A 27,302-nucleotide genomic window follows, 5' to 3' on the forward strand; every position below is an offset into this window, starting at 1 on the left:
CGAGGCTGCAACGTCATGGACAGGTCGCCGCAGACTCTCGTAGGGGCCAGTAACAACACTTCACCGACAAGTTGTTCGAGTGGAGGCATCGTGGCTTTTCCGTGAAGGCGCCGCAAGCAGCGCGCCGGAAGGAGAGGCTTCCACTTGCGAAAGAAAAATCCAGCCCCCCCCCCCCCCCCCGGGAGACGCCCCCGTCCCGGGCCAGCGGCTCCGCGGCGCCGCGTCCCCGCCCGCCTCACGTGACTGCGGGCGGCGCGCCCCAGTGCGCCTGCGCGGGAGCTCCCGGAAGTGGCCGGACCCACAGCTCGGGCGGAGAGCCCGTCCGTCGGTTCGTCGGTCCGCCGGTCCGCCAGCCGGGTCGTCCGCGCGCCTCGGCCCTCGTCGGCGTCCCGCGCGGCCTGTGTGGCCCGAACCGCGGCCGAGGTGCCCGCCATGGCGACGTTCATCTCGGTCCAGCTGAAGAAGACCTCGGAGGTGGACCTGGCCAAGCCGCTGGTGAAGTTCATCCAGCAGACGTACCCGAGCGGCGGGGAGGAGCAGGCCCAGTACTGCCGCGCGGCGGAGGAGCTCAGCAAGCTGCGCCGCGCCGCGCTCGGCCGCCCGCTGGACAAGCACGAGGGCGCTCTCGAGACGCTCCTGAGGTGGGCCCGGGGGCGAGCGGTGGGGAGGTGGGCCGTGGCCCGCCGCCCCCGCGTCTCCCTCCGCCCGTGCGGGGCCCCTCCGTCGCCCGCACGGCCCGGCCCGGCCGCCCCGCCCTGGCTGGGCCGGGCGCGTAGGCGTGGCCCGCATTCCTCCTCGGTGAGCTGGAAGCGGCCCCGCGGGCCGCCGCTCGCCCTGCCCTCCCGTCCGTCCCGCCCGCCCGCGCCGGCCCCGGCCCCGGCCCCGGCCCCGGCCCCGGCCCCGGCCCCGGCCCCGGCTCTGCTGGGACTCGGGCCATCGGATGCCCGGCGCGAACGGGGTTGCCCGCGCGCCGCGCGCTCTCGCCGCATTTTCCCACGAGTAATTGCCCCCACTTTTTGGGAGTCTCCGAGACACCGCCCTTCCCCCCATTTTTGCGTCGCCGCGCAACTTTCCGGGCCGGGTTAGGATTTCGTAACCGTAGTTGTTTGAGGGAAGTGGGGGAATTGGGACACTGGGACGGACGTCTAGGACTGACTGCGTTATTGTCACTCGGCCTGAGCCACCTTTTTGAGTTCGTTATAATCGCACGGCGGAGAATTCCCGGGGTTAGGAGCTGCGGTTATTTGAAATTAAACTCGAGAGGTTGTTGAAAATCAGTTTTTTTTTTTTCTTCCCCGAGCAGGTAGGCGCCCAAGGGAGTGAATTTGTTATCCTAACAAATGCTTATGGAGCTCATGCTGTATTTAATGAGGGTTCCGTTTGCGGTACTTTTTCGGATCGGATGACAACGTTTTCATGTAACTTAGCGGTTCAAAATGTTCTTTTGCCTGCCTTTGAACAGCCTCGTTTCTTACGTGTAACATATTCTCCTTGTCTCGCCGGACAGACACAGCTGTATTAGGATGCAGGGAGCAGCCCTGGTTAAACTAGTTTACTTATTTCTTCTGGTATCTGAAAAGTGTAGGAATAGTGCTTCTTTAGGTTTAAGAACCACTTAAGTCTAAAGAATCTTGCATCCATGATGATTCCCTTTTAGGTGACTTTTGTTTCTGTATTGGGAGACATGCCCCCCGCCCCCCCAGCTCTACTGTGATTACAGTGGTCCGTAATACATAAATAAGAGTGCTTTTCTCCTTCTCTCTGGCGAAGTCCATGGGAGGCCTCTGATTGGGTTGGCTCTTGCCCACTTATGAGTGGAAATGTGCTAATTTGCTTGCCCTTGTGTGAGTCACTCTCTGCTATAACTTTTCCATCCCACATGGATCAAAGTGGTAGTAATAGGGACTGGGGGAGGGCTGGTTCCTCCAAGGGAGGATACTGAATAGATTGCCCAGAGAGATTAGGACCCTTTGGTGTCCTTTTTTTTTTTTTTTTTTTTTTTTTTTTGAGCGAGCACAAGTCGGGGAGGAAGAGAGAGACAGAGAGACACAGAGACAGAGAGAGAATCCCAAGCAGGCTCTGCACTGTCAGTGGCAGAGCCAGATGCGGGGCTCAAAGTTAGGAACGGTGAGATCATGACCCGAGCCACAACGTAGAATTGGATGCTTATCTGACTGAGCCACCCAGTGGCTCAGTATCATTTTTAAAGATAGGACTGTCGGGTTGCCAAGATCATTAGTTTGATACTTATTATGAGCTTTTTGTTAAGGTAACCTAGGAATTCTTAGTCATTGTTTTTAGAACTAAAAAAAAAAAAAAAATGCAAAGCGAGTTTTTAAAAAAGGCATTTGTTTTGAGAGGGGGAGGAGGGGCAGAGAGGGAGAGAGAGAATCCCAGGCAGGCTCTGTGCTGTCAGATCAGAGCCTGAATTCAGGGCTTGATCTCCTCCCACACTGTGAAATCATTACCTGGGTGGAAACCAAGAGTTAGGTGCTTAACCGACTGAGCCACCCAGGTTCCCCTCCAAAGTGATTTTTATGTAGACCAGAATAGTATTTAGTGAGGATTTTCCATTAGTAGTATTAAGAAAGCAAGAGATGTGGTGTAACAAACACTTTGATAACAGTCTTGTTAAATAGATTGTTTGGTCCCAGCTCTTAAGGAGCTTGGAGCTTTCAGAGGCAATTGGTGCACAATTTCAAGACTAACAGACGAGGGGGGGCCTGGGTGGCTCAGTCAGTTAAGCATCCAACTGTTGATTTCAGTTCAGGTCATGGTCTCATGATTTCTGAGTTGAAGCCCCGCATCGGGCTCCTCACAGACAGTGAAGATGCTTGGGATTCTCTCTCTCTCCCTCTCTCTCTCTGCCCCTCCCCTGTTTATGCTCTCTCTCTTTTTCAAAAAAACTTAAAAAAGACTAACATACAAGAGGGAGTAGTGGATAGTGGTTGTGATAGAGTTCTGCTGTGAACTTTTAAAACTTCATTCATTTGTTCAATCCTTATTTTTTTAGGCATAAATGTGAGAACTATTCCTAGGTACTAAGGTCGTTGCAGAGATCGTGTCTTTGAAACTAACCGTGTTTCGTCAATCATCTCTATATTATTCTTTTCTAGCCCTTTCATTCAACAACTATATTTTTTTCACTTCTTGCCCTTCTAGTGTGCTAGGATAGGCTAATAGATATATACTACAGTCTATTAAATTTTAGGATAGAGGTGTATATAAAAGTTCCTTGGGTATATATGCCGTAAAAATCAAACAGTTGTGAGGTGTTCATTCAATCAAGCCAGCAGAATATCTTTATTTTTAAAAAAAATTTATTATTATTTTTAAGTAGGCTCCACACTCAACGTGGGGCTTGAACTCATGACCCCGAGATCAAGAGTCACATGCTCTACCAACTGAGCCAGCCAGGTGTCCCTGGAATATCTTACTTTGTTTGTTTTTAAAGTTTATCTATTTTGGTAGAGACAGCGCAAGTGGGGGAGGGGGCAGAGATCAAGGGAGAGAATCCCAAGCAGGCTCCATGCTGCCTGTGCAGAGCCCAATATGGAGCTCAAACTCAGGAACCTCGAGGGGGAGGAGGGAAACTTCAGATGTCAGTGTGTGTGTCTTTTTGTGGCAGTCGGTTTTTTTCTTTTAAAGAGAGAAAGCTTCCGGTCTCCTTCCATGAAAAAGCCTGGTCGTCAGCTTTCTGAAATTTGATCAAGGGGAAACGGAGGTTGGGGATTTCAGCAATCATACACGCAGTCTTTTATGTCATCTGGTTTAGGGTGACACCTGTATTAGGGTTGGATTCAGCTGCATGTAGTAGATCTCAAGTTATCAGTGAGTTAAAGTATGATTTTATTCCTGTGTAAAGAGTTGGTAGATGGGTGGTTCTGGTCATCCGAGGCTGGTGTAGTGCTTCTGTGAAGTTCATCAGGCTCTGGCGTCTTCCGGCCGTCTGCTCTGTAAAGCCTAGAGTCTTTGTTCTCAAGGCCCAGATAGGAGTCATACCCACGTTTCAGATCGTAGGAAAGACGAGAGAAAGGCAGAGGGCTCAGTTTCCAGAATATTTCCTGGAAGCTGCCCCCTAGCACCTTGCTCATGTTACTGGCTTTTAGCGTGTGTCCACATCACAGAAGAGTAGGATAGAAAAAGGAAGTTTTATTAAGGGCAGCCATATACCCAGCTGAAATGTGGGGTTCTGTTAGTAAGGAAGAAGGAGAGAGAATGATGCAGGCATTTAGCACTCCCAACCATGGCCTCTCAGTCCCCATCCTCCCCACTTACTTGTGCTCGATCCCCCAGCTTAGCTATGTTTGATATCCTTAACGTTTTCCTCAGTCAAGGAGTTGGGAGCCTAATGGTTTCTTTCAAAGATTTTCAACCATACCTTCTCTTCCCAGACTCATACTGGATTCCTTTTTTGAGTGGTGCCTCCTGTTTCTCAATTTAGATCCTTTCTGGCTCCTCCGGCATGATTTGGCTATTTTGTTAGCGCCCTCTCCTCTAGGCAATTAGAGTTTCAGCTTTCTCTCTCTGCTTCATTCCTTCACTTCTCATATTTTAGAAAATTTCCTGAAACCTCTTGTATGCTATTGGGCCATTTCCTGTTGTCTTTGTCCTTGTGCATTGACATCTTGAAGATTTTTTATTCCTTTTTTTAGTGGAATTTTGGGAGGGAACAGAGAAGGGTGTTGATTCAGATCTCCGGTTAACTGGGAGAGGGTTGTTTATATTTTCATCTCTCCACAGTGGTTTTATTAATTTACATTAATAAATTAACACTATTAATTTACATTAATAACATATATATAATATATTATAATATATAACATAATATATAATGTATATAATAATATATATAATATAATATATAATATATATGATATATATAATATAATAAATATAATATATAATATATATACATTATATATACATTATACATTATAATATACATATAATATATAATATAATAATAAATAACATAAATATATATAATATATATACATTATATATACATTATACATTATAATATACATATAATATATATAATATATATAATATATAATATAATAATAAATAACATATAAATAAATAATATAATAAATAACTATTAACTTACATTAATAAATTAATAAACACATCAGGCTCTGTGCTGACAGCTTGGAGCCTGGAGCCTGTTTCAGATTCTGTTTCCCTCTCTCTCTGCCCCTGCCCCACTCATGCGCGCGCGCTCTCTCTCTCTCTCTCTCTCTGTCAAAAATAAACATTTAAAAAAAAAAACTTGACTTATTAATTTACATTCCCATCAACACTTATGTGTGAGTTTTTTATTCCTCTGCGTTCTTGCTGATACTTGCAGGTTAATTATTATTTATTTTTTAGGGAGAGAGAGACAGTGAGAGAGAGCACGAGTGGGGGAGAGGGGCAGAGAGAGAGAGAGAGAGAGAGAGAATATCTTAAGCAGGTTCCATGCTCAGTGCAGAGCCTGATGTAGGGCTTAATCCCACAACCTTAGAATCATGACCTGAGCCAAAATCAAGAGTCAGATGCTCAACTGACTGAACCACTGGGCGCCCTGTTAGTAACTTAAATTATTGCTTTTTGCTAAACAATGGATGAGAGATAGTACCTTGTTTTCCACTGCATTGCCCTGATTTCTCTGAGGTAGAGCATCTTACATTTACTGGTGTCACTTAATTTCTTTGTCTGTGAATGGCCTGTTCTTTTTCTTTGCCCATTTTCTGGGTTGCTTGTTTTTTTCCTTACTGATTTTTAGGAGTTTTTTTTACATTTTCTGGTTGTTTATCCTTTTTCCATTATGTGTCTGTGTCTTATTTCTTAATTGTGTTTATGATACCTTTTGTCGTACGGAAGTTCTTGCAAAATGTTTTTTCATAATTGATAGTTGCAATTTTTTCTTACTCTTAATGTGCATATATTATGTGTGATTACCCCCTTGATGAGATTTGCTAAGGGTTTGAAGCTACCATTTTCTTTTTTTAAAACCAAGTCTGTTTTCTTAATTTCTTTTTTGTTTTTTGGTTTCTTCACTGCCTTTGTCATTCACTTTTGTTTTCTCTTTCTTTTTGTATTGAATGGTTAGTTTCTCATCATTTTTGTGTTTCTCATACATTTATTTTAGGAGTGTATACTTTTTCTCAGTCTACTTTGGCTGCATCAGTTGGTTTTGATATTAATATTTTCATTGACATTTATTTTTAAATAGTTTGTAATTTTAGTTTTGTTTCTAACTTGAGTCATTTATGTACATTTCTGTAAAAATTCTAACTTTGTTATTCTCTTGTGGGTTAGTGTTTAGTTTGTTGCGTTATGGTAGTATTTTCATTTGTAGTAAATAAAGTTGGTGGAACTAGTCTCATAATTTCTGAATTTTTTTCAAGCACTAATGTTTTTATAGATCAGGAAAAGAAAATGTTGCTGTTCCACTTTACTTCACAACTGTTGCTAACATTCTGATTGTTGGTTTGGGAGTGAGGATATTAAGATAATTTTAGCACTAATGACACTCCTACAGATTTGTTATTCAAATAGTGTGGAGGAAGTAAAGATATGTAATAGTTGGTCCTTGGTCTCAAGGAATCTCTCTACTTGGCAGACCTTGATTTGGCTCAGTAATTTTATTCTGCATAGATGAATAAACATAATTTAAAGGAAGATTTAAAATCCGATTTGTTTTTCTGTATTCTGACTTCTAATGTTTACTAAATAAGAGAGCTTGTCAGGACAGTCTTCATTCTGTGTAACCTTAAGGAGAATCTTTTGCACACAGGAGGTTTAAGCCCACACAGTTGACTCTGTGGCAGAATTAAGCTAAGATCCAGACCTCTTGACTCCCTGACTAGTTTTTACTATACTCTGCTGCAAAATGCTTCATTAATGAGTCTTCATGTGATAAATTGGGTGAAGAGAGAAGTGTGAAATAAGGTTCTGGAAGGATCTATGAACTCTGACCAATATGCGGTCCAACTCTTTGCATTCTCTTGTTTTTCTTTCTGATTGGCAGTTGGGGGTTGCACAGCCCTAAGTACTGACTGGAGCTGTATAGGTCATGAGAATTTGCACTGCACTGTCACTTTGGCTAGTGTGGACTGGTTCTCAATCTCCATGTGTTCCCCCTAAACTTTTTTCTTTTAATTATTTTTTTAGTGTTTACTTTTTGAGAGAGAGACACACAGACAGAGGTGAGTGGAGGAGGGACTGAGAGAGAGGGCAACACAATCTGAAGCAGGCTTTAGGGTCTGAGCTGTCAGCACAGGGCCCGACGTGGGGCTTGAACTCACCAAGCGTGAGATCATGCCCTGAGCAGAGGTCGGACACTTAACTGACTGAGCCACCCAGGTGCCCTGTCCCACCCCTGAACTTTAAAACTACAGTTTCCAATCTAGTCTGTCTTTGGTATGTTCAAAGAAATGAATTCATTTCCTAGGTTTTTTTTTCCCCCATGAGATTTGAGAAATTGAGCTATTGGATATTTGCAGTAGGTGATTGGGTTTTATAAAATACTGAAGAACATATAAAGGCAGTTCTGAATAGTTGCAAAATAATGATCTGCAGCTACCGTTTGTATCACATGTACTATGTATCAACACTATTCTAAGAATCTAGTATGGTATCTTTTTCCTCATGCTTAAATGAGATATTACCTGACATCAGGAAGGGTTTGGAGAGGTTATTCATAACTTGCACACAGTCACACAGGTGTGAGTTGGTGGACTTGGGTTTCAAACTCAGGATTGTCGGACTTGCAAGTTTGAGATACGCTCACTGTGATATTATACCTCTTAAATATGTTTGAAATTTTATAGTTGATTAAAACATTACTTCTTTCTTTCTTTTTTTTTTAATGTTTATTTATTTTTGAGAGAGAGACAGAAAGTGAGTAGGGGAGGGGCAGAGAGGGAGGGAGACACAGAATCTGAAGCAGGCTCCAGGCTCTGAGCTGTCAGCCCAGAACCCGTCCCAGGGCTCGAACTCACAAACCGTGAGATCATGACCTGAGCCGAAGTCAGATGCGTACCCGACTGAGCCACCCAGGCGCCCCAAAACATTACTTATTTCTAAAATATTAAAAGTACATACGGATTCTTCGCAGCATTATTTCCCATAATGCTCTTTCTGTCTGTCTGTCTGTCTGTCTTTCACCAACTTTGTAGCATACTGGCTTTCCTTCTTCCTACTTGTGGAAAACTCGCAGCAGAGGTCTACTTGTTAGAGGTATATTCTGAGCTAGAATCTGCTGATACAGTAAAGCATATTTAAGTGATAGAGAGGTGGGTAGATATTCTTGTTTCTGCCCTTGTTCCCTCTGTAGGGAATTTTGAGACCTAAGATTTAGGCTGAATTACACGGGATAGTGTGATGGAATCATGTAGGAGTGGTTTGTTGTATTTCGTGTTATACGAGTAAGTAGCATTTTGCCTGTGGTAACTACAGTTAGCGATGGCTGCTTTCTTTGAAAAGCATTAGTTGAGCGGTGCCTGGGTGGCTCAGTCGGTTAAGCGTTCGACTTTGTCTCAGGTCATGGTCTCATGGTTCGTGGGCTCAAGCCCCACGTCGGGCTGTGTGCTGACAGCTCAGAGCCTGCTTTGGATTCTGCGTCTCGCCTTCTCTCTCTCTGAGCCTCTCCTGCTTGCACTCTCTCTGTCTCTCAAAAATAAATAAATGTTAAAAACAATTAAGAAAACAAAAGCATTAGTTGGTTTCTGTTGGGGTTGAGTCCAGAGGAGTCAGATATTATTTCCAATGACTGTCCTCCCATAGGACTTATTTTAAATTAATCACCTGTCCTGAGACAGCTGTTTTACTTTGAGGATTCCATCGCATAGCTTCTAGTCTTTCAATCTATGATATAAATGTACTTTTTCCCTACACGGCTTAAGTTTTGAGAGTCGAGCCCAAAAGCTTTGAATGGAGATAGCTATAAACAATTCAGGACATTCTGTTTAGCCACCCCCCCCCCCCTCCACTGATCCATTTGCAGAGGAGGTAGCTTTATCTCCTACTACTTCCTTTCTTGCTTACTGCAGAGGAGTCAGCAAACCAAGGCCTGGTCAGCTGCCTATTTTTGTATTGTTCATAGCCGCCACTCTGAGTGGGTCGGGGCTGTGAGCCTTGGAGACCTAGCTGGCGTGCTCCCCTCTATCCCATCGTCCCCTTTCTTCCCAGTGCCTGCCTCCCTGGCCATTCATTGGCTGCGCCTCACTGCCGCCCAGGGTTAGCTCTGGGGCCACCTACACTTGGCAGGGAATGTACAGTCTCAGGCTGGGAGTTGGTGACTCAGCACATTGCTTGTCTCCAGCAGCTGAGCCAGCTGCCCAAGTTGAGATGGCTGGGCTTTCTGGGAGAAGAGGAGGGCGTGCTGGAACTTGGGTGTCACTGAGGCAGAGAGTGAAGGTGACTGTGTTGTAGCTGCCCACCCCCTCCCCTGGGGCCCTCTCAACCAGACCGGATACTTTTCCTTGGAGAATGAATCTAGGTAATGACAGTTGGGCGGCTGTGTACCTAGAGTGCCCTCCATCTGAGATGGCCCAGGTCAGGGAAGAAGCTTACAGGGCTGGCAGGAGTTTTCCTTCTTGTTGTGTCAAGACCTGCGTATTATCTTGACTTTGCCTTTTGCTTGGCCAAGCCGACAATAGCCCTTCTCAGAAACAGTTGCTCTGTCAGCCTTGTTGCTGGGCCTTGCGTGCTGTTGCCTTCTTTTGTCTCCAGCCCTTGGGACCTGGATGGCGCCTCCTTGTGGGCTGCGCTTTGGTAGTTCCTGTTGGTTCACAAAACAGAGAATCTTGGGTTTTACTTTTCCAGAGATAAAAAAGGTTACTTTTAAAAAATTTGCAGCTTAGTGACATATTTGGGGCTAGCAATTAAATAGCAAACAGACGCATTCTCTGCTCTCATGGAGCTTAGAATCCTTTGAGAAAAAAGATACCATACATAATTCCGTAAGTAGGTATATTACAAACTGGTAAGTTCTATGGAGGACGAATTCAGAGGCCCAAGAGATTATAAAGGGAGAGTTTAAACTCCTGGTTTAAAACAGGAGTGAGGTGGACCGTCCTTCTCAGTTCTGCCACCACTGTGGGACAGCTGAGTTACGCTCCCCCATCTCCTGCCTGGATTACTGTAATAGCTTCCTGACCGACCTCTCTCCTTTGCTCTTGCACAACTGCAAGTCCGTCTTCCCCATGGCGGCGTGGACGGTGACTGTGAAAACAGATGAGCTCGTGTTACTCTTCTGTCCGGACTCTGATGGTTTCCCCTCTTCCTCCGAACAGTAGAAACCAGAAGTCTTACGGTTCTGCTCAGAACATCGTTACTTCTTTGATTTCATCTTCTCCTGTGCTGGCCCTGTGACCATACTGGCCTCCTTGCCGTGGCTGGGTGTCTTCGGGCATGCTCTTGTCCCAGTTTTTGGCACTTGATTGTCCCACGACTGCTGATCTTTTATCTCACTTACCTGCTGGCCTCATCACATCACCTCCTTCATACCTTCTCTATTATCTGTGGTTTTCAAAATTGTTTTATTTCTTCTGTGTAGTCGAGTTATCACATGTTGTGATTGAAGACCACAGTCTTCTCACCCTGTACAACACCTTATCCTTCTTACTTTTTTCTCCATAGCACTTACTACGGTCCCCTGTACTGTATTTTTACTTATTTTGTCTCCCCCTCTACAAGTAAAGCTCTACAAGGGCTCAAAATTTTAAATGTTTGTTTACCGCTGAATTTCTATGTCCTAGAACTGTGTTTGGTACATAGTAAACTCTTAGTGTATATTTTTTGAATGAATGGGTGAACAAATGGATGAGGGAAGGCTTTTTTGAGATGGTATATCAGCCTAGATAAGAAGAGCAGGAAATCGTGATAGGAAAAGTGTCCGGGGCGGGGGTGGGGGGGTGGGGGGGGCGGGAACCAAAAACTGGTGGAGGCCCTGAGCCAGGAGAGAGCATAGACTAATGAATAGAACGTGTAGTGAATATTCTCAGATGAGGCTGGAGAGGTTGAATGATGGCTGGATAATGCCAGGCCTTGTCAAAAATTTTGGATGAAATTTTAAGTATGATAGGAATGAGTTAAAGCGTTTCAACATTTAATAATTCAGAGTTCATTTTTTTTTTTTTCAGACTACGAGAATGTTTTAGGTACAAGAACATTCTACATGACCACGGTACAGCTTTCAAAATTGGGAAGTTAGCATTGATTGAATATTACCGTGTAACCCATAAAATGCATTCAAATTTTGCTAAGTGTCCCAATGATATTTTTACAGGCTCAGGATCTCATCCAGGATCCTTTGGTATTTAATTGGCTCTTTAGTCTGCTTACGTCTGGAACAGTTCCTCAGTTTCTCCTTGTTTTTCACAACCTTGACATCTTTAAAGAGTATAAGCTGCTTACTTGGTAGAATGTCCCTCGGTAAGAGTTCGTCTTATTTTTTCTTAGGATTTATGCATTTTTGGGCAGCAGTACCACCGAAGTGCAGCTGGGTTTTGTTTTTGGTTTTGTGCATGTCAGGAAGAACTTGATGTTGTTTGGTGCCCTGTGTTTAACTTTCATGATTTGATCAAGATGATGTCTGCTGGGTTTCTTGACCTTACAGTTGATGAGTATGTTGAACAAGTTAGTAAGTACTTTGTGGGGAGAATCTTTGTAATACCCTGTTTCCATCAGACTTTCTTGTGTTAGCATCCATTGATATATCTTAACTGAAACAGATACTCTGAAAGGTGCCGTGGTGATTTTTCCAACTCTGTTATAGCTTCTAGTGTTACGAGCTGCCGTTGTGCAGTAGGGTAGTGCTTTCCCTGTTCATCTATTTATTTTATTTGCTTCAAATTGGTGTTCTTATTTTTCTCAATGGGTTATGATTTGTTTATTTCATTTAATTTTTTCTGGACTTGGCTAGCAGGAGCCCCTTAAAGCTAGTTCTTACGTCTTTTTGACATGGCCTCATTTTTTGAGTACTTCCTTGACTATCTGACATAGCAAGATGTTTTAGGTTTGATTCTTGAATTTTCTCCATCTCCGCCATGGAATCTGTCATTTCTTGAAGGAGTGTTGGCTCCTAAAGCAGAGAATTATTCATCTGGGCTCTAGATGTGCTTATGCCACCAAGGTGTTATTACTTCTAGGCCCTCTGAGCATATATGTTTAGGAAATACACTCACACACACATTTGTACCTGTTTTTGTATTTCTCCACTGTATATACATGTGTGTGTACGTGTGTGTATTTTTGTTGTTGTTTAGTTTATTTTTGAGAAAGAGAGAGACAGAGAGGGAAAGTGTGTGGGAGCCAGCAGGGTAGGGGTAGAGAGGCAGAGACAGAGGGAGACACAGGACCCGAAGCAGACTCTGCACTGACAGTGGGGCACTGATAGCGGGGCTCGAACCCATGAACCGTGAGATCATGACCTGAGCCGAAGTCAGACGTCCAGCCAACTGAGCCACTCAGGCACCCCTGGATTTCTCCACCATATTAGAAAATCACACTGATACCTCCAATTCCAAGCAAAAAGTACAGAATTTATTCTAGCCATTTCTCTTTCTGTAACTCTTTTCTCTGACAGTTAGAAATTAGTGTCCATTATCTTCATTGTGTTTACTTAATTGCTCAGATCTTGTTGTTTGTAACCAAACCTGTGGCCATGTCAGCCAAAAACTTGGTGTCACACATGTTGCCCCTCCCCCTGGAAGATTGGCCTCAGAAACAGTCATTGGAATGATAGCCCTGAAGAAGGTGGGGAAGGGAGGGGAGGTAATAAGAGGAGGAGGAAGGTTAGAGAGGCCAGTTAGAAGGCTTTGCCTTGGATATCCCCAATCTCTCACGTTAGCTCAAAGGTCAGCCTGATGAGGGAGAAGATTGCTTCTTGTTTGATGATTGTTGTGGCTGCTGGGTGGAGAGTAGACTGAGAAGAATGACAAATGACTCAAGGAGACTTTGTGATTAGTCTACTTTAAAGGGAGGGTAGAAGTTTTTTTTTTTTTTTTTAATCTAATTCCAGTTTAGTTAACATTCAGTGTTATATTAGTTTCAAGTGTACAATATAGTGATTCAGCATTTTTGTACATTACTCAGTGCTTATCAAGATAAATGTTCTCTCAATGGGGAACAACTGAGAACTTTTCCCCTAAGGTCAGGAACACAGCAAGGATGGCGACTCTCACCACTTTTATTCAACATAGTACTGGAAGTCCTAGCCACAGCAGTCAGACAACAAAAAGATATAGAAGCATCCAAATTGGTAAGGAAGAAGTAAAACTTTTAACTATTTGCGGGTGACATGATACCGTATATAGAAAACCTGAAGGACTCCATCAAACAACTGCTAGAACTGATCAACGAGTCTAATAAAATTGCAGAATACAAAATCAGCATACAGAAATCTGTTGCGTTCCTATACACCAGTAATGAAGCAGCAGAAAGAGAAATTAAGAAAGCAATCCCATTTACAATTGCACCAAAAATAATAAGATACCTAGGAATAAACCTAACCAAAGAGGTGAAAGACCTGTACTCTGAAAAGTATAAAACACTGATGAAAGAAACTAAAGATGACACAAATGGAGACATTCCATGTTCATGGATTAGAAGAGTAAATATTGTTAAAGTATCTATACTACCCAAAGCAATCTACACATTTAATGCAATTCTTATCAAAATACCAGCAGCATTTTTTATAGAACTGGAACAAATAATCCTAAAATTTGTATGGAACCAGAAAAGACCCTAAAAAGCCAAAGCAATCTTGAAAAAGAAAAGCAAAGCTAGAAGTATTACAATTCAAGTTATATTACAAAACTGTAGTGATCAAAACAGTATGGTACTGGCATAAAAATAGACACATAGATGAATAGAACAGAATAGAAAACCCAGAAATGAACATGCAGTTACATATGACCAATTAATCTTTGGCAAAACAGAAAAGAATAATGGGAAAAAGTCTCTTCAACAAATGGTGTTGGGAAAACTGGACCACTTTCTTATACACAAAAATAAACTCAAAATGGATTAAGGACCTAAATGTGGACCTGAAACTATAAAAATCCTAGCAGAGAACACAAGCTGTAACTTCTCTGACATTGGCCATGGCAGCTTTTGTCTAGATAGGTCTCCTGAGCCAAGGGAAACAAAAGCAAGGATAAACTATTGGGACTACCTTAAATAAAAAGGTTCCACACAGTGAAGGAGACAACAAAACTAAAAGGCGACTTATGGAATGGGAGAAGATACTTGGAAATGACATATCTGGTGAAGGGTTAGTATCCAAATTTATAAAGAACTTCTGAATCTCAACACCCCAAAACAAATAACCCAATTAAAAGATGGGCAGAAGACACAAACATTCTTCCAAACAAGAATGATGATCAACAGATACATGAAAGATGGTCAACATCACTCATCATCAAGGAAATGCAAATCAAAACCAGAATGGGATATCACCTCACACCTGCCAGAATGGCTAAAATAAAAAACAAGAAATGGCAGGTATTGGCAAGGATGTGGAGAAAAAGGAAACCTTTGTGCACTGTTGGTGGGAATGCGAACAGGTGCAGCCACTGTGGAAGACAATATGGAGGTTCCTCAAAAAATTAAAGATAGACCTACCATATGATTCTGTAATTCCACTACTGGGTATTTACCCAAGTAAAACACTAATTTGAAAAGGTCTATGCGTTTTCTGTTTGTTTAAACATAATTGACAATGGCCAAACTACAGAAGCAGTCCAAGTGTCCATCAATAAGTGAATGGATAAAGACGTGTTGTGTGTGTGTGTGTATTGCCCAGCCATACAGAAGAATGAAATCTTGCCATTTACAATGACATGGATGGAGCTAGAGAGTACAATGGTAAACGAAAGAAGTCCAAGAAAGACAGATACCATGTAATTTCACTCATGTGCGGAATTTAAGAAACAAAACAAATGAGCAAGGGAAAAAAGAGAAACCAAGAAGCAGACTTTTTTTTTTAAATTTTTTTTTTCAACATTTATTTATTTTTGGGACAGAGAGAGACAGAGCATGAACGGGGGAGGGGCAGAGAGAGAGAGAGGGAGACACAGAATCGGAAACAGGCTCCAGGCTCTGAGCGGTCAGCACAGAGCCTGACGCGGGGCTTGAACTCCCGGACCACGAGATCGTGACCTGGCTGAAGTCGGACGCTTAACCGACTGCGCCACCCAGGCGCCCCAAGAAACAGACTTTTAATTGTAGAGAATAAACTGATGGTTACGGGGCAGGGGTGAGGGGGGATGTGGGGGTGGGTGAAACAGGTGATGGGGATTAAGGAGTGCACTTGTGATGAGCACTGGCTGATGTATAGAATTAGTGAATCACTATATTGTATGCCTCAAACTAATACAATGCTGTATGTTAACTGGAATTAAAATAAGAATAAAAAAAATTAAATGTACTCTTTTTTAATCCCCTTCACCTACTTCACCCATTTTCTCACCCACTTCGCCTCTGGTAACCATCAGTTTGTTCTCTGTAGTTAAGAGTGTGCCTTTTGATTTGTCTCTTTTTTTCATTTATTATTATTATTATTTCATGTTTATTTTTGACAGAATGAGCAGGGGAGGAGCAGAGATAGAGGGAGGCAGGGGATCTGAGGGAGGCTCTGCACTGACAGCAGAGACCTCGTTGTGGGGCTCAAACTCACAAACTGTGAGATCATGACCTGAGCCAAAGTCGGACACTTAACTGAGCCACCCAGGCGTCCCTCGTTTATTTTGTTTCTTAAATTCTGTTACTTTGTTTTGTAAATTTCTTAAATTACTGCCCGTGCTGTCTTCTAGGATTTTTATGGTTTCAGGTCTCACATTTATTTAGGTCCTTAATCCATTTTGAGTTTATTTTTGTGTGTGGTATAAGAAAGTGGTCCAGTTTCATTCTTTTGCATGTTGCTGTCCAGTTTTCCCAACACCATTTGTTGAAGAGATTGCGTTTTTCCCATTGCATATTCTTGCCTCCCTTGTTGAAATTAATTGACCATATAATCGTGAGTGTATTTCTGGGCAGGGTGGAAGCTTTGATGAAGGGTGTGACAGTGGAGATGGGCAGAAGTGGAGATGTCCAAGGCATATGTGAAAGTTAGTAAACCTGTTTTTAAATAGCAGTTTATCAGAGATGTTAATTTGCTCAATGGATATAAACAGTTGCCTTAATAAGTAGTATTTTAAAAAATACTTTGGTTCTGGGCAGATGTTAGTTTCCTTTTAGCCAATACACTTGGTACGTATTTTTCTTTAGTGGTGAGTATGAGTTTTTTGTTCACAAATTTTTTTATTGCATGCATTTCACATTCTCATTTACACATTAAAAGATTGTGTTTCTTAACTTTAAAATGGCTGATTGAATTTGATTTGTGGGCTGCTCAAAGTAAGCGTGAATAATTTTTGTGTACTCATAAACTAGTTGTGTATACGTAAATGTATATAATATTTAGCTTTGGTAATTATAAATTTTCCTTTTTTTCTTCTTTTTTTAGATATTATGATCAAATTTGTTCCATTGAACCCAAATTCCCATTCTCTGAAAATCAGGTAAGTTATTAATTTTAATTTGTTTTAAAGTTATATGATAATAATGGCAAACACCCATTTCTTCCGACACATGGTATCATTTAAAAAAAAATTTTTTTGGGGGCGCCTGGGTGGCGCAGTCGGTTAAGCGTCCGACTTCAGCCAGGTCACGATCTCGCGGTCCGTGAGTTTGAGCCCCGCGTCAGGCTCTGGGCTGATGGCTCAGAGCCTGGAGCCCGTTTCCGATTCTGTGTCTCCCTCTCTCTCTGCCCCTCCCCCGTTCATGCTCTGTCTCTCTCTGTCCCAAAAATAAAATAAACATTGAAAAAAAAAAAAATAAAAAAAAAATAAAAAAATTTTTTTTTTAACATTTATTAATTTTTGAAAGAGACAGAGCGCAAATGGGGGAGGGCTAGAGAGAGAGGGAGACACAGAATCCGAAGCAGTCTCCAGGCTCCGAGCGGTCAGCACAGAGCCTGACGCGGGGCTCGAACTCACAGACCACGAGATCATGACCTGAGCCGAAGCCGGCTGCTTAACTGACTAAGCCACCCAGGCACCCCATGGTATCACTTTTTAAAATAAATGGTGCTTCTTCCCTATTTTATCTTTCTGTAAGACCTTTTGATACAAATTAGAAGCTTGTAAGCCCATCTGATGAGAATCTATATGTTTTGGAGGAGTCTCTTGGAATTCTGTTCCTGTTCATGTCATTCCTTAGTAACTTTTGGGTTTATGTGGAGCATTGGACTGCATTTTTTTCCCCCTGTATTTTATATCAATATGATCTATTGACTGATTAACATAGTCTGTGATGTCCTTCCCTTTGTGTTACACAGAATAAAAAAGGAAACTGAAGTATTAGTCTCAGTGTCTGTGTTTTAAAAATTGACACAAATTATATTTGCATATAAAGTTGCAAGTGCTGTTCTGATTAGATGTTATACTACAAGAATATTTGCTTTCTTTTAAAGGCTAGATACTAAAAATGCTGATGATTTCTCACAGTTTTGTTTGAGAGACTTGTTAAACGTTTTCAATTTGTGTGACATTTTAAGTTTCAAAATACGTAGTTTATGGAAAATGCTTTAAACATTCTTGAGGTAAAGTTTTTACAGGTGATGTAATATGTTGAAATTTGCTTTAAGATACTCAAGGAGGAAAAAGTATGTGTGTAGGGTTGGGAGGGGACATGGAAAGTGGGAGTAGGTGAATCCAGACATTCAAAAGGCTAAAACTGTGATGGCTGTATGGCGTTCATTCTGTTATTCTCTCTAGTTTTGTGTATATTGAAAATTTCTCTAATCCAGAGTTAACAAAATTTTTGCATGGGATTGCAATACATAATTTAAAAGAGGTAAGTTGTTTTTAACCTTTATATGTGGAATATATTAGAATCAGAGTGAAACAGTTTTTTTTAATTAAGTAAACTTTTAATTTATGTAGAGCATACGTACAAAAGTGAATATGTGTATAGCTTGAATCTTTATAAAGCGAGTACACATGTGTAAGTACAACCCAAATCAAGAAATAACATATTATCTCATTCCCCCAAAGGTAACCCTTCTCCTTTTGTCATCAGGGAGTAATTTTTAATTTTATATTCAAGGAAACCTTTGCTTCTCTTGGCTTATTTGACAATCATTTATTAAGTGCCTATTCTGTTCACGCCATTGTGTGTTGTAAAGATGAGTAAGATAGTGTTTTCTGGAGAGGACAATACGTGCACCATTACTGAGGCAGAATGACCATTGGAAATATCATAGTGCTAGTATTTTACTTTTAAAAAAGAAAACTCTGTGGTCCAGGAAAAGGGAAAGGAGTTAGTTGTCTACAGAAGATAATGTTTTGACAAGCTTTAGTCCTTTTCCTCATTGTGGATTTTTCTTCAAAATAGACCTAATATTAATGAGAAGCAAGAAGGTAAGATAATTTTCTCTTTGTTCTTTTTCTATCAAGATCTGCCTGACATTTACCTGGAAGGATGCTTTTGATAAAGGTTCACTTTTTGGAGGATCTGTGAAATTGGGTATGTAATGACTTTTAAAAAAATGATAAGACACTTGGGCTAAACACGTTGTATTATTTTAGGCTTTAAAAATTGCTCTCCTGACAGCTTTTTGTAAATAATAAAAATGTTTACATTTTTTTAAAAAATTTCAACTTTTAATGTAATTTCCAAATACTTGTAGAGAGCCTGTGCCTTGCCAGGCACTGTCCTAATTATAACAACAAATGAGACAGTTGTATTCAGTCTGTTTAGGAGAATGACTGATCATTCCAAAATATAACGGATAGTCTATGAGGATATGAACAAAGTAGTGAGCCTGTAAATGAGGAAGACATGAATTCTGCTTGTTGAAAGCAAGCTGTGTTCAGGTTAAGCTCTGAAGGATGAATTTGGTTTTCCCAGCTAAAAAGTAATGTTACAGGTAGACCGTTATAACCAAAGGTCGGAAGAATGAAGGCGGGTTGGCAGGTTAACCACTGTGTGCATTAATTTTCTTGTTTTTGAAATGGGGAATAAATAGTACTGTGAAATACTGTTTATCTCATTTGGGCTCTTGTGTGGATTAAATGGGTGGATACATGCAGAGTTCTTAGGAGAGTGTGCAGTAAATATTAGCTGCAGTAAGTAATAGGAATGTATTTTATTGTAAATGAGTACACGTAACACATTATTTGTGGTACGTGTGCATTATAGAGAATACATAATATAACACATAGTATATGGTACAAATTATGTATGATGCATATTAATAAAATTATTGTAAGGCTTGAAACCATAGGTTGAATGGAGGATTATGGAGGGTGAAGACATTGGAAAGCAGATTGTGAAGAGGTGCGAATATACTATGCATGTGCACTCTTCTCTCTTACGTGTTAATGGCTGGAATTTATTGAGTACTTACTCCACCTAGGCACTGTGGAAAGGGCTTCACATGTATTATCTTCCTGAATTCCCCAAAAGCCCAATGAAGAAAGGCACCGTTATTACCAGTTGAACACACTTGTTTAGAAAGATGAAGCGACTTTGTAAGTCATAAGGGAAGGATTTGGTGAAGTGGGATGTGATTCCAGAAAGCCTGACTCCAGGTACTGGAGACAAACAGACCAGTGAGGAGACTGGTGACAGATGAGATGAGAGAGGGTGGTATGTGTGGGTCAGAGGAGAGGGAGGGGATTTGAGCGACGTTTCGCAGTTGAAACTGACTGGATCTGAACTCAGTTTGACTTGGTGGGTATTCCTTCCAAAAGGCAAGTTGAGTTTGACCTTTGTATGCTGTGTCTGGGTAGAATTTTTTCTTTTTTTTTTTTTTTTTTTTTTTTGGCATTTGGAAACAGATTTAAAAGTCAAGAGTGGTAGAGATGTAGATTTGGGAACAGTTGTTATTAAATGATAATAATAAATCTATCTCCTCTGGTAGTCCGTAGATTGGGAAAAGTGTGAAGGCCAGAGCTAGGTGATAATAACGTTCAAAGGAAACAGGAGCAGGTTCCTGGGAATGAGGATGAGAAAAAGCTTTCAGATCTCAGAGGAACCGGAGAAGAATAGAGGCACGACATTGAGTGCCAGAAGGGTTTCCGAGGTCACATAGTCCAGTGGTTCCTGAACCTGGCCGCGTGTTAGAATCACCTGAGGAAAATGTGAAAGGTACACCTGTAAAGATACAGAATGCCAGATGTGATAGGAAGAATTTCCGGGGTGGACCACTGGAATTAGTATCCTTGAAAATTCCTCCAGGTGATTTTAGTACCTATCCAGGTTGGAACATCGCTGACAGAATCGTTGTGGCAGAGGTAAGTCACATAAAGTTGGAGAAGTCAGTGATTTGGTAATGAAAGAAGTTTCACTAGGGGCACGCCCCTGCATCAGGTTGAGGGGTGGACCGGAGGTGAGGAGATGGGAACCACAAATGCGGATTGCTCATTTTAAAGATTTTCAGTAAGGGTTTAAGGACAAGGCATTATGCTGAGAGGGAGACCAGGTCAAGAAAAGGGTTTTTCTTTTTCTGTGGCATTTGCACTGCCACGTTGCTGGGCTGAGAACCAGGAGCAGGTGCCAGAACTAGAAGATACTTAAGGGAGGTGGGTTCTTCCCGAAAGACGTGGGAAGCAAAGGACTTAACACAAATAGAGCAGGACACAGTTCATCAAGGCACTCCGGTAGCAGATATTGGGAATTAAATGTCCTTCAGTTGGGAATGCAAGCTGGTGCAGCCACTCTGGAAAACAGTATGGAGTTTCCTCAAACAGCTAAAAATAGAACTACCCTACAACCCAGCAGTTGCACTACTGGGTATTTATCCAAGGGATACAGGTGTGCTGTTTCGAAGGGACACGTGCACCCCCATGTTTATAGCAGCGCTATCAGCAATAGCCAAAGTCTGGAAAGAGCCCAAATGTCCATCGATGGATGAACGGATAAAGAAGATGTGGTCTATATACAGTGGATTATTACTCGGCAATCAAAAAGAATGAAATCTTGCCATTTGCAGCTACGTGGATGGAACTGGAGGGTATTATGCTCAGTGAAATTAGAGAAAGACAAAAATCGCATGACTTCACTCATATGAGGACTTTAAGAGGCAAAACAGATGAACATAAGGGAGGGGAAACCAAAATAACATAAAAACAGGGAGGGGGACAAAACAGAAGAGACTCAAATACGGAGAACAAACAGGGTTACTGGAGGGGTGCTGGGAGGGGGGATGGGCTCAATGGGTAAGGGGCAGTAAGGAATCTACTCCTGAAATCATTGTTGAACTGTATGCTAACTAATTTGGATGTAAATTAAAAAAAATAAAAAATAAAATAAAAAAAAATGTCCTTCAGTAATGTCTTGGCTAAATAAAGCGTGGGCTACCCACTCATTAGAATATTGTGTAATTTTAGGATACTAAGAACGAGAGTGCAAGTGTATTTTTGTTCAAGTGTAAAGCTTTGTCCTGTTTCTCAGTGCGTATGAAAGTTACGTTTATAGTATATTGTAGTCTGTTCAAAGTGTGCAATAGCATTTTGTGTGAGAAACAATGTATATAACCTAATTTAAAATTTTGTTGCTAAAAATGCTGTCATCTGAGCTTTCGGGGACTTGTGATCAGTGGTCACAGATCACCATAACATATATAATAATGATGATGAAAAAGGTTTAAATCCTGTGAGCATTACCAAAATGTCACACAGAGATGCAAAGTGAGCAAATGCTGTTGGACAAAGTGGTGCTGATCGATTTGCTGATTGACGCAGTTGCCACTACCTCTCATTTTGCAAAAGAATGCAATGATCTGCGAAGTGCAATCGAGTGAAGCACAGTAAAATGAGGCATGCCTCAATTTGCCTTTTGAGATCTGCGTATTTATTTCCCGTAGCACAATGCCCTCCGGGTTCGTCCGTGGTGTAGCATGTGACAGGAAGTCCGTCCTTTTTGAGGCCGAATGATATTCCATTACGTGTTTACCCATCAGTGGACACTTGGGTTTCTCCCACCTTTTGGCTACGAACGTGGGTGTGTGAATGTCTTTTTGTGACTGCTCTCGCTTCTCTTTGGAATATACCCAGAAGTGGAATTGTTGGATCCAATGGGAGTTTTATTTCTGAGTGTTTGAGGAGCTGCCATACTGTTTTCCACAGGACTGCAGTGTTTCACCTTCCCACCAACAGCTCACAGTGGTTCCGGTTTCTCCACCTGCTTGCCAACAGTTGTTATTTTTTGTTGTTTCTGTTCCTGATAGTAGCTGTCCCGGTGGATGTTAGGTGTGTGGTTTCTTGATCAGAGCTGTATTTTAACTGCTTGCACAATCTAGCCTTCTGATGGATGTATCTGGATAAGGGTGTGAGACTTGGAGGTGCCTGCCTTGGGTTAGGTTTGTCATAGGGAAGAACTGACTTACTGGCTTGAGTGTGGTGAGAAGATATATGTGTGTATACACACACACACACACACACACACACACACACACACACATCTTCTGTAAAATTTTGAGAGGTGATGGGAAAACAATTTATTTGACTTTAAGTGAGAATTGACATGAGAATGACTTTTCATTTGGAACCTAGTAGCATTGTGGACGGAAAGGAAAGGAAAGACTAACTCCTTGATCTTTTGAATTTTAGATGATGGGATTATCGTTGTGGAAATAAATAAATTGCTGCCTGGCCGAGCAGCGTTGGAAATATGGGTACTATTATGGGTGAGAAAACAGGTCTGGAAACTTGTTTTTGTGAGAGCCGGTGGGAGAGATTTCATAGTATTTATCTTTGAAACATTTATTTCCTTTAGAGAAAATAATCTGATCAATTTTTCCTTCTTAATTTTTTACAGCTCTTGCAAGCTTAGGATATGAAAAGAGCTGTGTGTTATTCAATTGTGCAGCGTTAGCTAGCCAGATTGCCGCAGAACAGAACCTGGATAATGATGAAGGATTGAAAGTCGCTGCTAAGCATTACCAGGTATGCAGAACAGTAACCACATGATCAACACTAACTTGGATTAAATTGCAAATAACTTGTACTTAGGCTCATAGGTGTCTCTTTATACACAGATACTTTCTTGAAAAGTAATGTACTTTTTAATGAATTGATTCACACTTTTGAAATCCTTAAACTGTTTACCTGTAGACCAGCTCTGTTTTTCCTCACTGTTGTATACCTAGCACCTAGGACAGTGCCTGGCACGTAATAAAGGCTCAATAAATGTTGGGAGAACAAATGATTGAATGTTTGAGATGAAGTTCTTGGTTAAATCCCTTTTAAATAATTGATCTCATTAAAAAATTTTGTACAGTTGACCCTTGAACAGCGTGGGGGTTAGGGGTGGTGACCCCTTGCATAGTCAAAAATACACTGTAACATTTGACTCCCCTGGAACGTAACTACTAATAGCCCACTGTTGACTGGATGCCTTACTTCAACATAAACAGTTGAATAACATGTATTGTCTGTGGGCGCCTGGGTGGCTCAGTCCGTTAAGCATCTAACTCGTGATTTTGGCTCAGGTCATGATCTCAAGGTTCGTGAGATCAGGCCCCGAGTTGGGCTCTGCGCTGACAGCATGGAGCCTGCTTGGGATTCTCTCTCTCTCTCTCTCTCTCTCTCTCTCTCTTTCTCTGCCCCTCCCCTGCTCACACTTTCTCTCTCTCTCTCTCAAAATAAATACACTTAAAAAATTAAAAAAACCTGTATTGTGTACGTTTTATGTATTATATATTGCATTCTTACAGTAAATATGTAAGAGAAAATACCTCTACAGTACTGTGCTGTATTTATTGAAAAAAAAAAATCCATGTATAAGTGGATCTGCGCAGTTCAAACCTCTGTTGTTCAAGGGTCAGATGTACGTTATTTAAATATATTTTTTCTTAAGAGACACAGCTAATATTTTACCATTGTCACAAAAGTTAAGACCTCTTAGTAAGGAAATTTTAACTCTGGCTTGTAGAGAGGTCATATTTAAATGTGGTCAGGTATGTCATGTTCTCAAGTTAGCTAAATTTAGATTTTGGGTACTATCACTAATATGGCATATTATTTGGTGGCAGTGTATTATTTACTCAGCTTTTCTTTTTCTTTTTAATCTTTTTTTTTTAACGTTTATTTATTTTTGAGACAGAGAGAGACAGAGCATGAACGGGGGAGGGTCAGAGAGAGAGGGAGACACAGAATCTGAAACAGGGGCTCGAACTCACGGACCGCGAGGCTCGAACTCACGGACCGCGAGATCATGACCTGAGCCGAAGTCGGCCGCTTAACCGACTGAGCCACCCAGGCGCCCCTATTTTTCTTTTAACGTAAAGAATAAATGATTGCTGTCGAATGATCTAGTTCATGCTGTAGATTGTGTTATAATTTACAGATGTGCTCGCATACAGTATTTGACTCTCGTCAATCACAGATGAACCTCGTGATGCGTGTTGTATGTGTAATGACACCCCATTTTACACACAAGGAGACTCAAAGGCCAGCGTGTTAATAAAGTGGTCCGTTGAGGTTTCAGGTTCTGATTCCAAATTCTATGGAATTCCAAAGGTGCTTCCTGTCTTCCATGGCTGTGGAATATGCTTGTCCCAGAGGTGGAGTCTGATTTTTCCTGTTGTTTCAGTTTACAAGTGAGATTAAGAATGCTCTTCTAAGAAAGTGAGAGGAAGATGCATTTTAAGCAAACAACGCTCCAAATTGCGGCTTGCCGTGCAGTTTTCAATGGGCATGGATGACAGACATACTTTTCTTTTTGAGCCTCTAAAGGGCCAATATTTTAAAATGTGAAAATGAAGTCAACTTTACTTTTCTGTTAACTGTAACTCAGCTAATTGGCATGTGATAATAAATTCCATTCTGTGAGTCGCCTTTGCGATTCACAGCAGGTCACCTAGTGTGATGGAAAGGGGGTGGTGATTTCAGAAGACTTAGATAGGCTTGTCTAGGCTCTTTGCCACCAGGAAGCTGTGTACCCTTGGACGTGTTCTTTAATGACCTTTGTCGGCCTCTTGTTCCAGATTTGTGACAGAGGCTGGGTCCCTTGCTGTTCTGGTCGGTGATTCTCTTAGTGTATGTATTTAAGCAAGGTCAGCTCGTCGCTCCTTGCAGATACTCTGGTTTCATGATACCTCATGACTGCAGAAAACATGATGTTCACTTGTAATACATAATCTTCAGTAATCTCTACGCAGCTCCTCCGTATAACCCACATCTTTTAATCCCAGACGGATTTCTTTCTTTTTCCCAGGATCATGTGTTCCATAAAAGCAGTTATTTTGGGTGAACCTCAGCAAAATATAATTCGGAATAAAAAAATCTGATGGGGATCATTTCACCAGGGACCTTTGAAAGCCAAATAGAAATCATTATCAATGGACAGTAAATGCTGTTCCTCAGATCACCTGTGCTATTTGAGGTTTCCCCTAAGTACAGCGTGTTTAATTGTGGGACAGATGGAATTGTTTGGGACCAAAGCAAGATCATTTCGGTACTAAAAGGTCCTTAATACTATTTTATCCCGACCTCTATTCTCATATTAGTCTTGGGGAAATATATCTAAAAATAAGTTTAATTTGTCCCGTGAAGTTGCTGTATGTTTTGCTGCAATTTACTCTTAATCTTAGTTAAATCTGTTCCTGTATAGTATTTTGGAAAAATACCCTTATTGTCTGTAGGTCATATATTTAGATCTGTAACAATATAAAAATTTAAATATAGTAACTGTTCAACTGAATTAACATTTGAAATGATTTGTGTGTAACAGTAGAAAGTTAAGTCTTGCTGAGTTTACATAGATTTTAAAGAAGTTCTTTTTCTCCCCCTCTAGTTTGCTAGTGGTGCCTTTTTACATATTAAAGAGACAGTTTTATCTGCCTTAAGTCGAGAGCCTACGGTGGACCTGTCTCCAGATACTGTTGGGACCCTTAGTCTTATTATGCTGGCACAGGCCCAAGAAGTCTTTTTTTTAAAAGCCACAAGAGGTAATTCCAGTTTTTTCTCTATTTTGTTACATGTGAAGAGAAGCGATCAGCTTTTAAAACAGGAAGACAAGTGTACAAACTTGTGATCTCAGAGTTCATACTAAGTTATGATGTGTCGGATTATTTTATATATATTTTTTAATTACAATGGCCAATGTCATATTTTATTCCAGATAAAATGAAAGATGCCATCATAGCCAAATTGGCTAATCAGGCCGCAGATTACTTTGGTGATGCTTTTAAACAGTGTCAGTACAAAGATACTCTTCCCAAGGTCAGTGATTGTTTTTGCAAATACTTGGTTATTTTGCATGTGGAAATACTTAGAGGTTTTTGTACAGAAGAAAAACGTTGGAAATTATGTTTTATAAAAAAGAAACTTGAAGTTTTAGGAGAGGCATTTGAAGAATATGTTGGTAGAAATAATTTTTTATTTAAGAAGCATGAAAAATTCTTTTGTATTTAAGGGATGCCTTTGTCTCTACTCTTTACTAAACTTGTTTTTCCAAAATTCTTTCTGGAAATTGTTGAGCCTCTGTCTCCAGTAATTTTGTTACATCAAGGCATTGTGTAATTCTGATTCATTGGTGATCTGCTACAAGCATGAATACTTGAGCATGTTGATTATTTGCACTTTTAATTATTGTCCTGTTTTCTTAAAGATGAGTCTTAAAGCACAAAACAGACAGAAAGCAAAAGGAAAAGAAAGCAAATTCATCCAGGATTTTGATTAGAATTAAGTTTTGCCAACAGAGATAGAAAATTGGGCTGCTCTTGTACAGCTAAGGAAAACAACCACCTACCTGCTGCCGCATATCAGAGAAAATATTAATTGTTTTAACGTAAGCTTTTCTGAAGTGGCATTTGAAAAGACTCGTCAGTGATGGTCAAACGCAAAGCATATGATTAGACTAACGCGTAAACTCAGAATGATTTCAAAGGAAACTTACAGGTTGAGGGAAATGTAGCGCGTTTCAACTACTCTTTCAGAAATGTTCAGGTAATTAGTTTTGTCTGTATGATAATAGCATATGGTTTTTGTTACATGATATTTTCTAGGAGAATTTATTGATTTATTTTATTTTTTCAAAGTTTATTTAAGTCCTCTCTACACCCACCATGGGGCTGGAACTCACGACCCCGAGATGAAGAGTCGCGTGCTCTTCTGACTGAGCCAGCCGGGCGCCCTGAATTTATTGATTTAGAAGTCGTTCAGGAAGCCTTGTAAATTATGAAATTGCAGACAGTTTCGTGGTGAAGTAAAAAAGCATAAATACATCAACGGCACACACTAGTTTAGTCAGAGAAT

At 41.1% G+C, this 27,302-nt stretch overlaps 1 protein-coding gene across 2 annotated transcripts in view; it reads left to right on the forward strand.

Moving 5' to 3' along the window:
- The first annotated feature begins 275 nt into the window (after positions 1–275).
- The window catches only part of PDCD6IP (programmed cell death 6 interacting protein), a 72,963-nt gene continuing 45,936 nt past the window's right edge, over positions 276–27,302 (forward strand). Inside the window, exons 1-6 of one of the 2 annotated variants that reach the window (XM_047874154.1) lie at positions 276–641; positions 16,502–16,556; positions 18,495–18,564; positions 22,861–22,988; positions 25,840–25,993; positions 26,167–26,267. In XM_047874154.1, the coding sequence (XP_047730110.1) occupies positions 433–641; positions 16,502–16,556; positions 18,495–18,564; positions 22,861–22,988; positions 25,840–25,993; positions 26,167–26,267 (717 nt within the window). In that variant the 5' untranslated portion in view covers positions 276–432. The remainder of the gene's footprint in view (positions 642–16,501; positions 16,557–18,494; positions 18,565–22,860; positions 22,989–25,839; positions 25,994–26,166; positions 26,268–27,302) is intronic. The other variant, XM_047874153.1, reaches the window with a different exon arrangement.

Source organism: Prionailurus viverrinus, chromosome C2, assembly GCF_022837055.1.
Source record: "Prionailurus viverrinus isolate Anna chromosome C2, UM_Priviv_1.0, whole genome shotgun sequence".
Classification (NCBI taxonomy): Eukaryota; Metazoa; Chordata; class Mammalia; order Carnivora; family Felidae; genus Prionailurus; species Prionailurus viverrinus.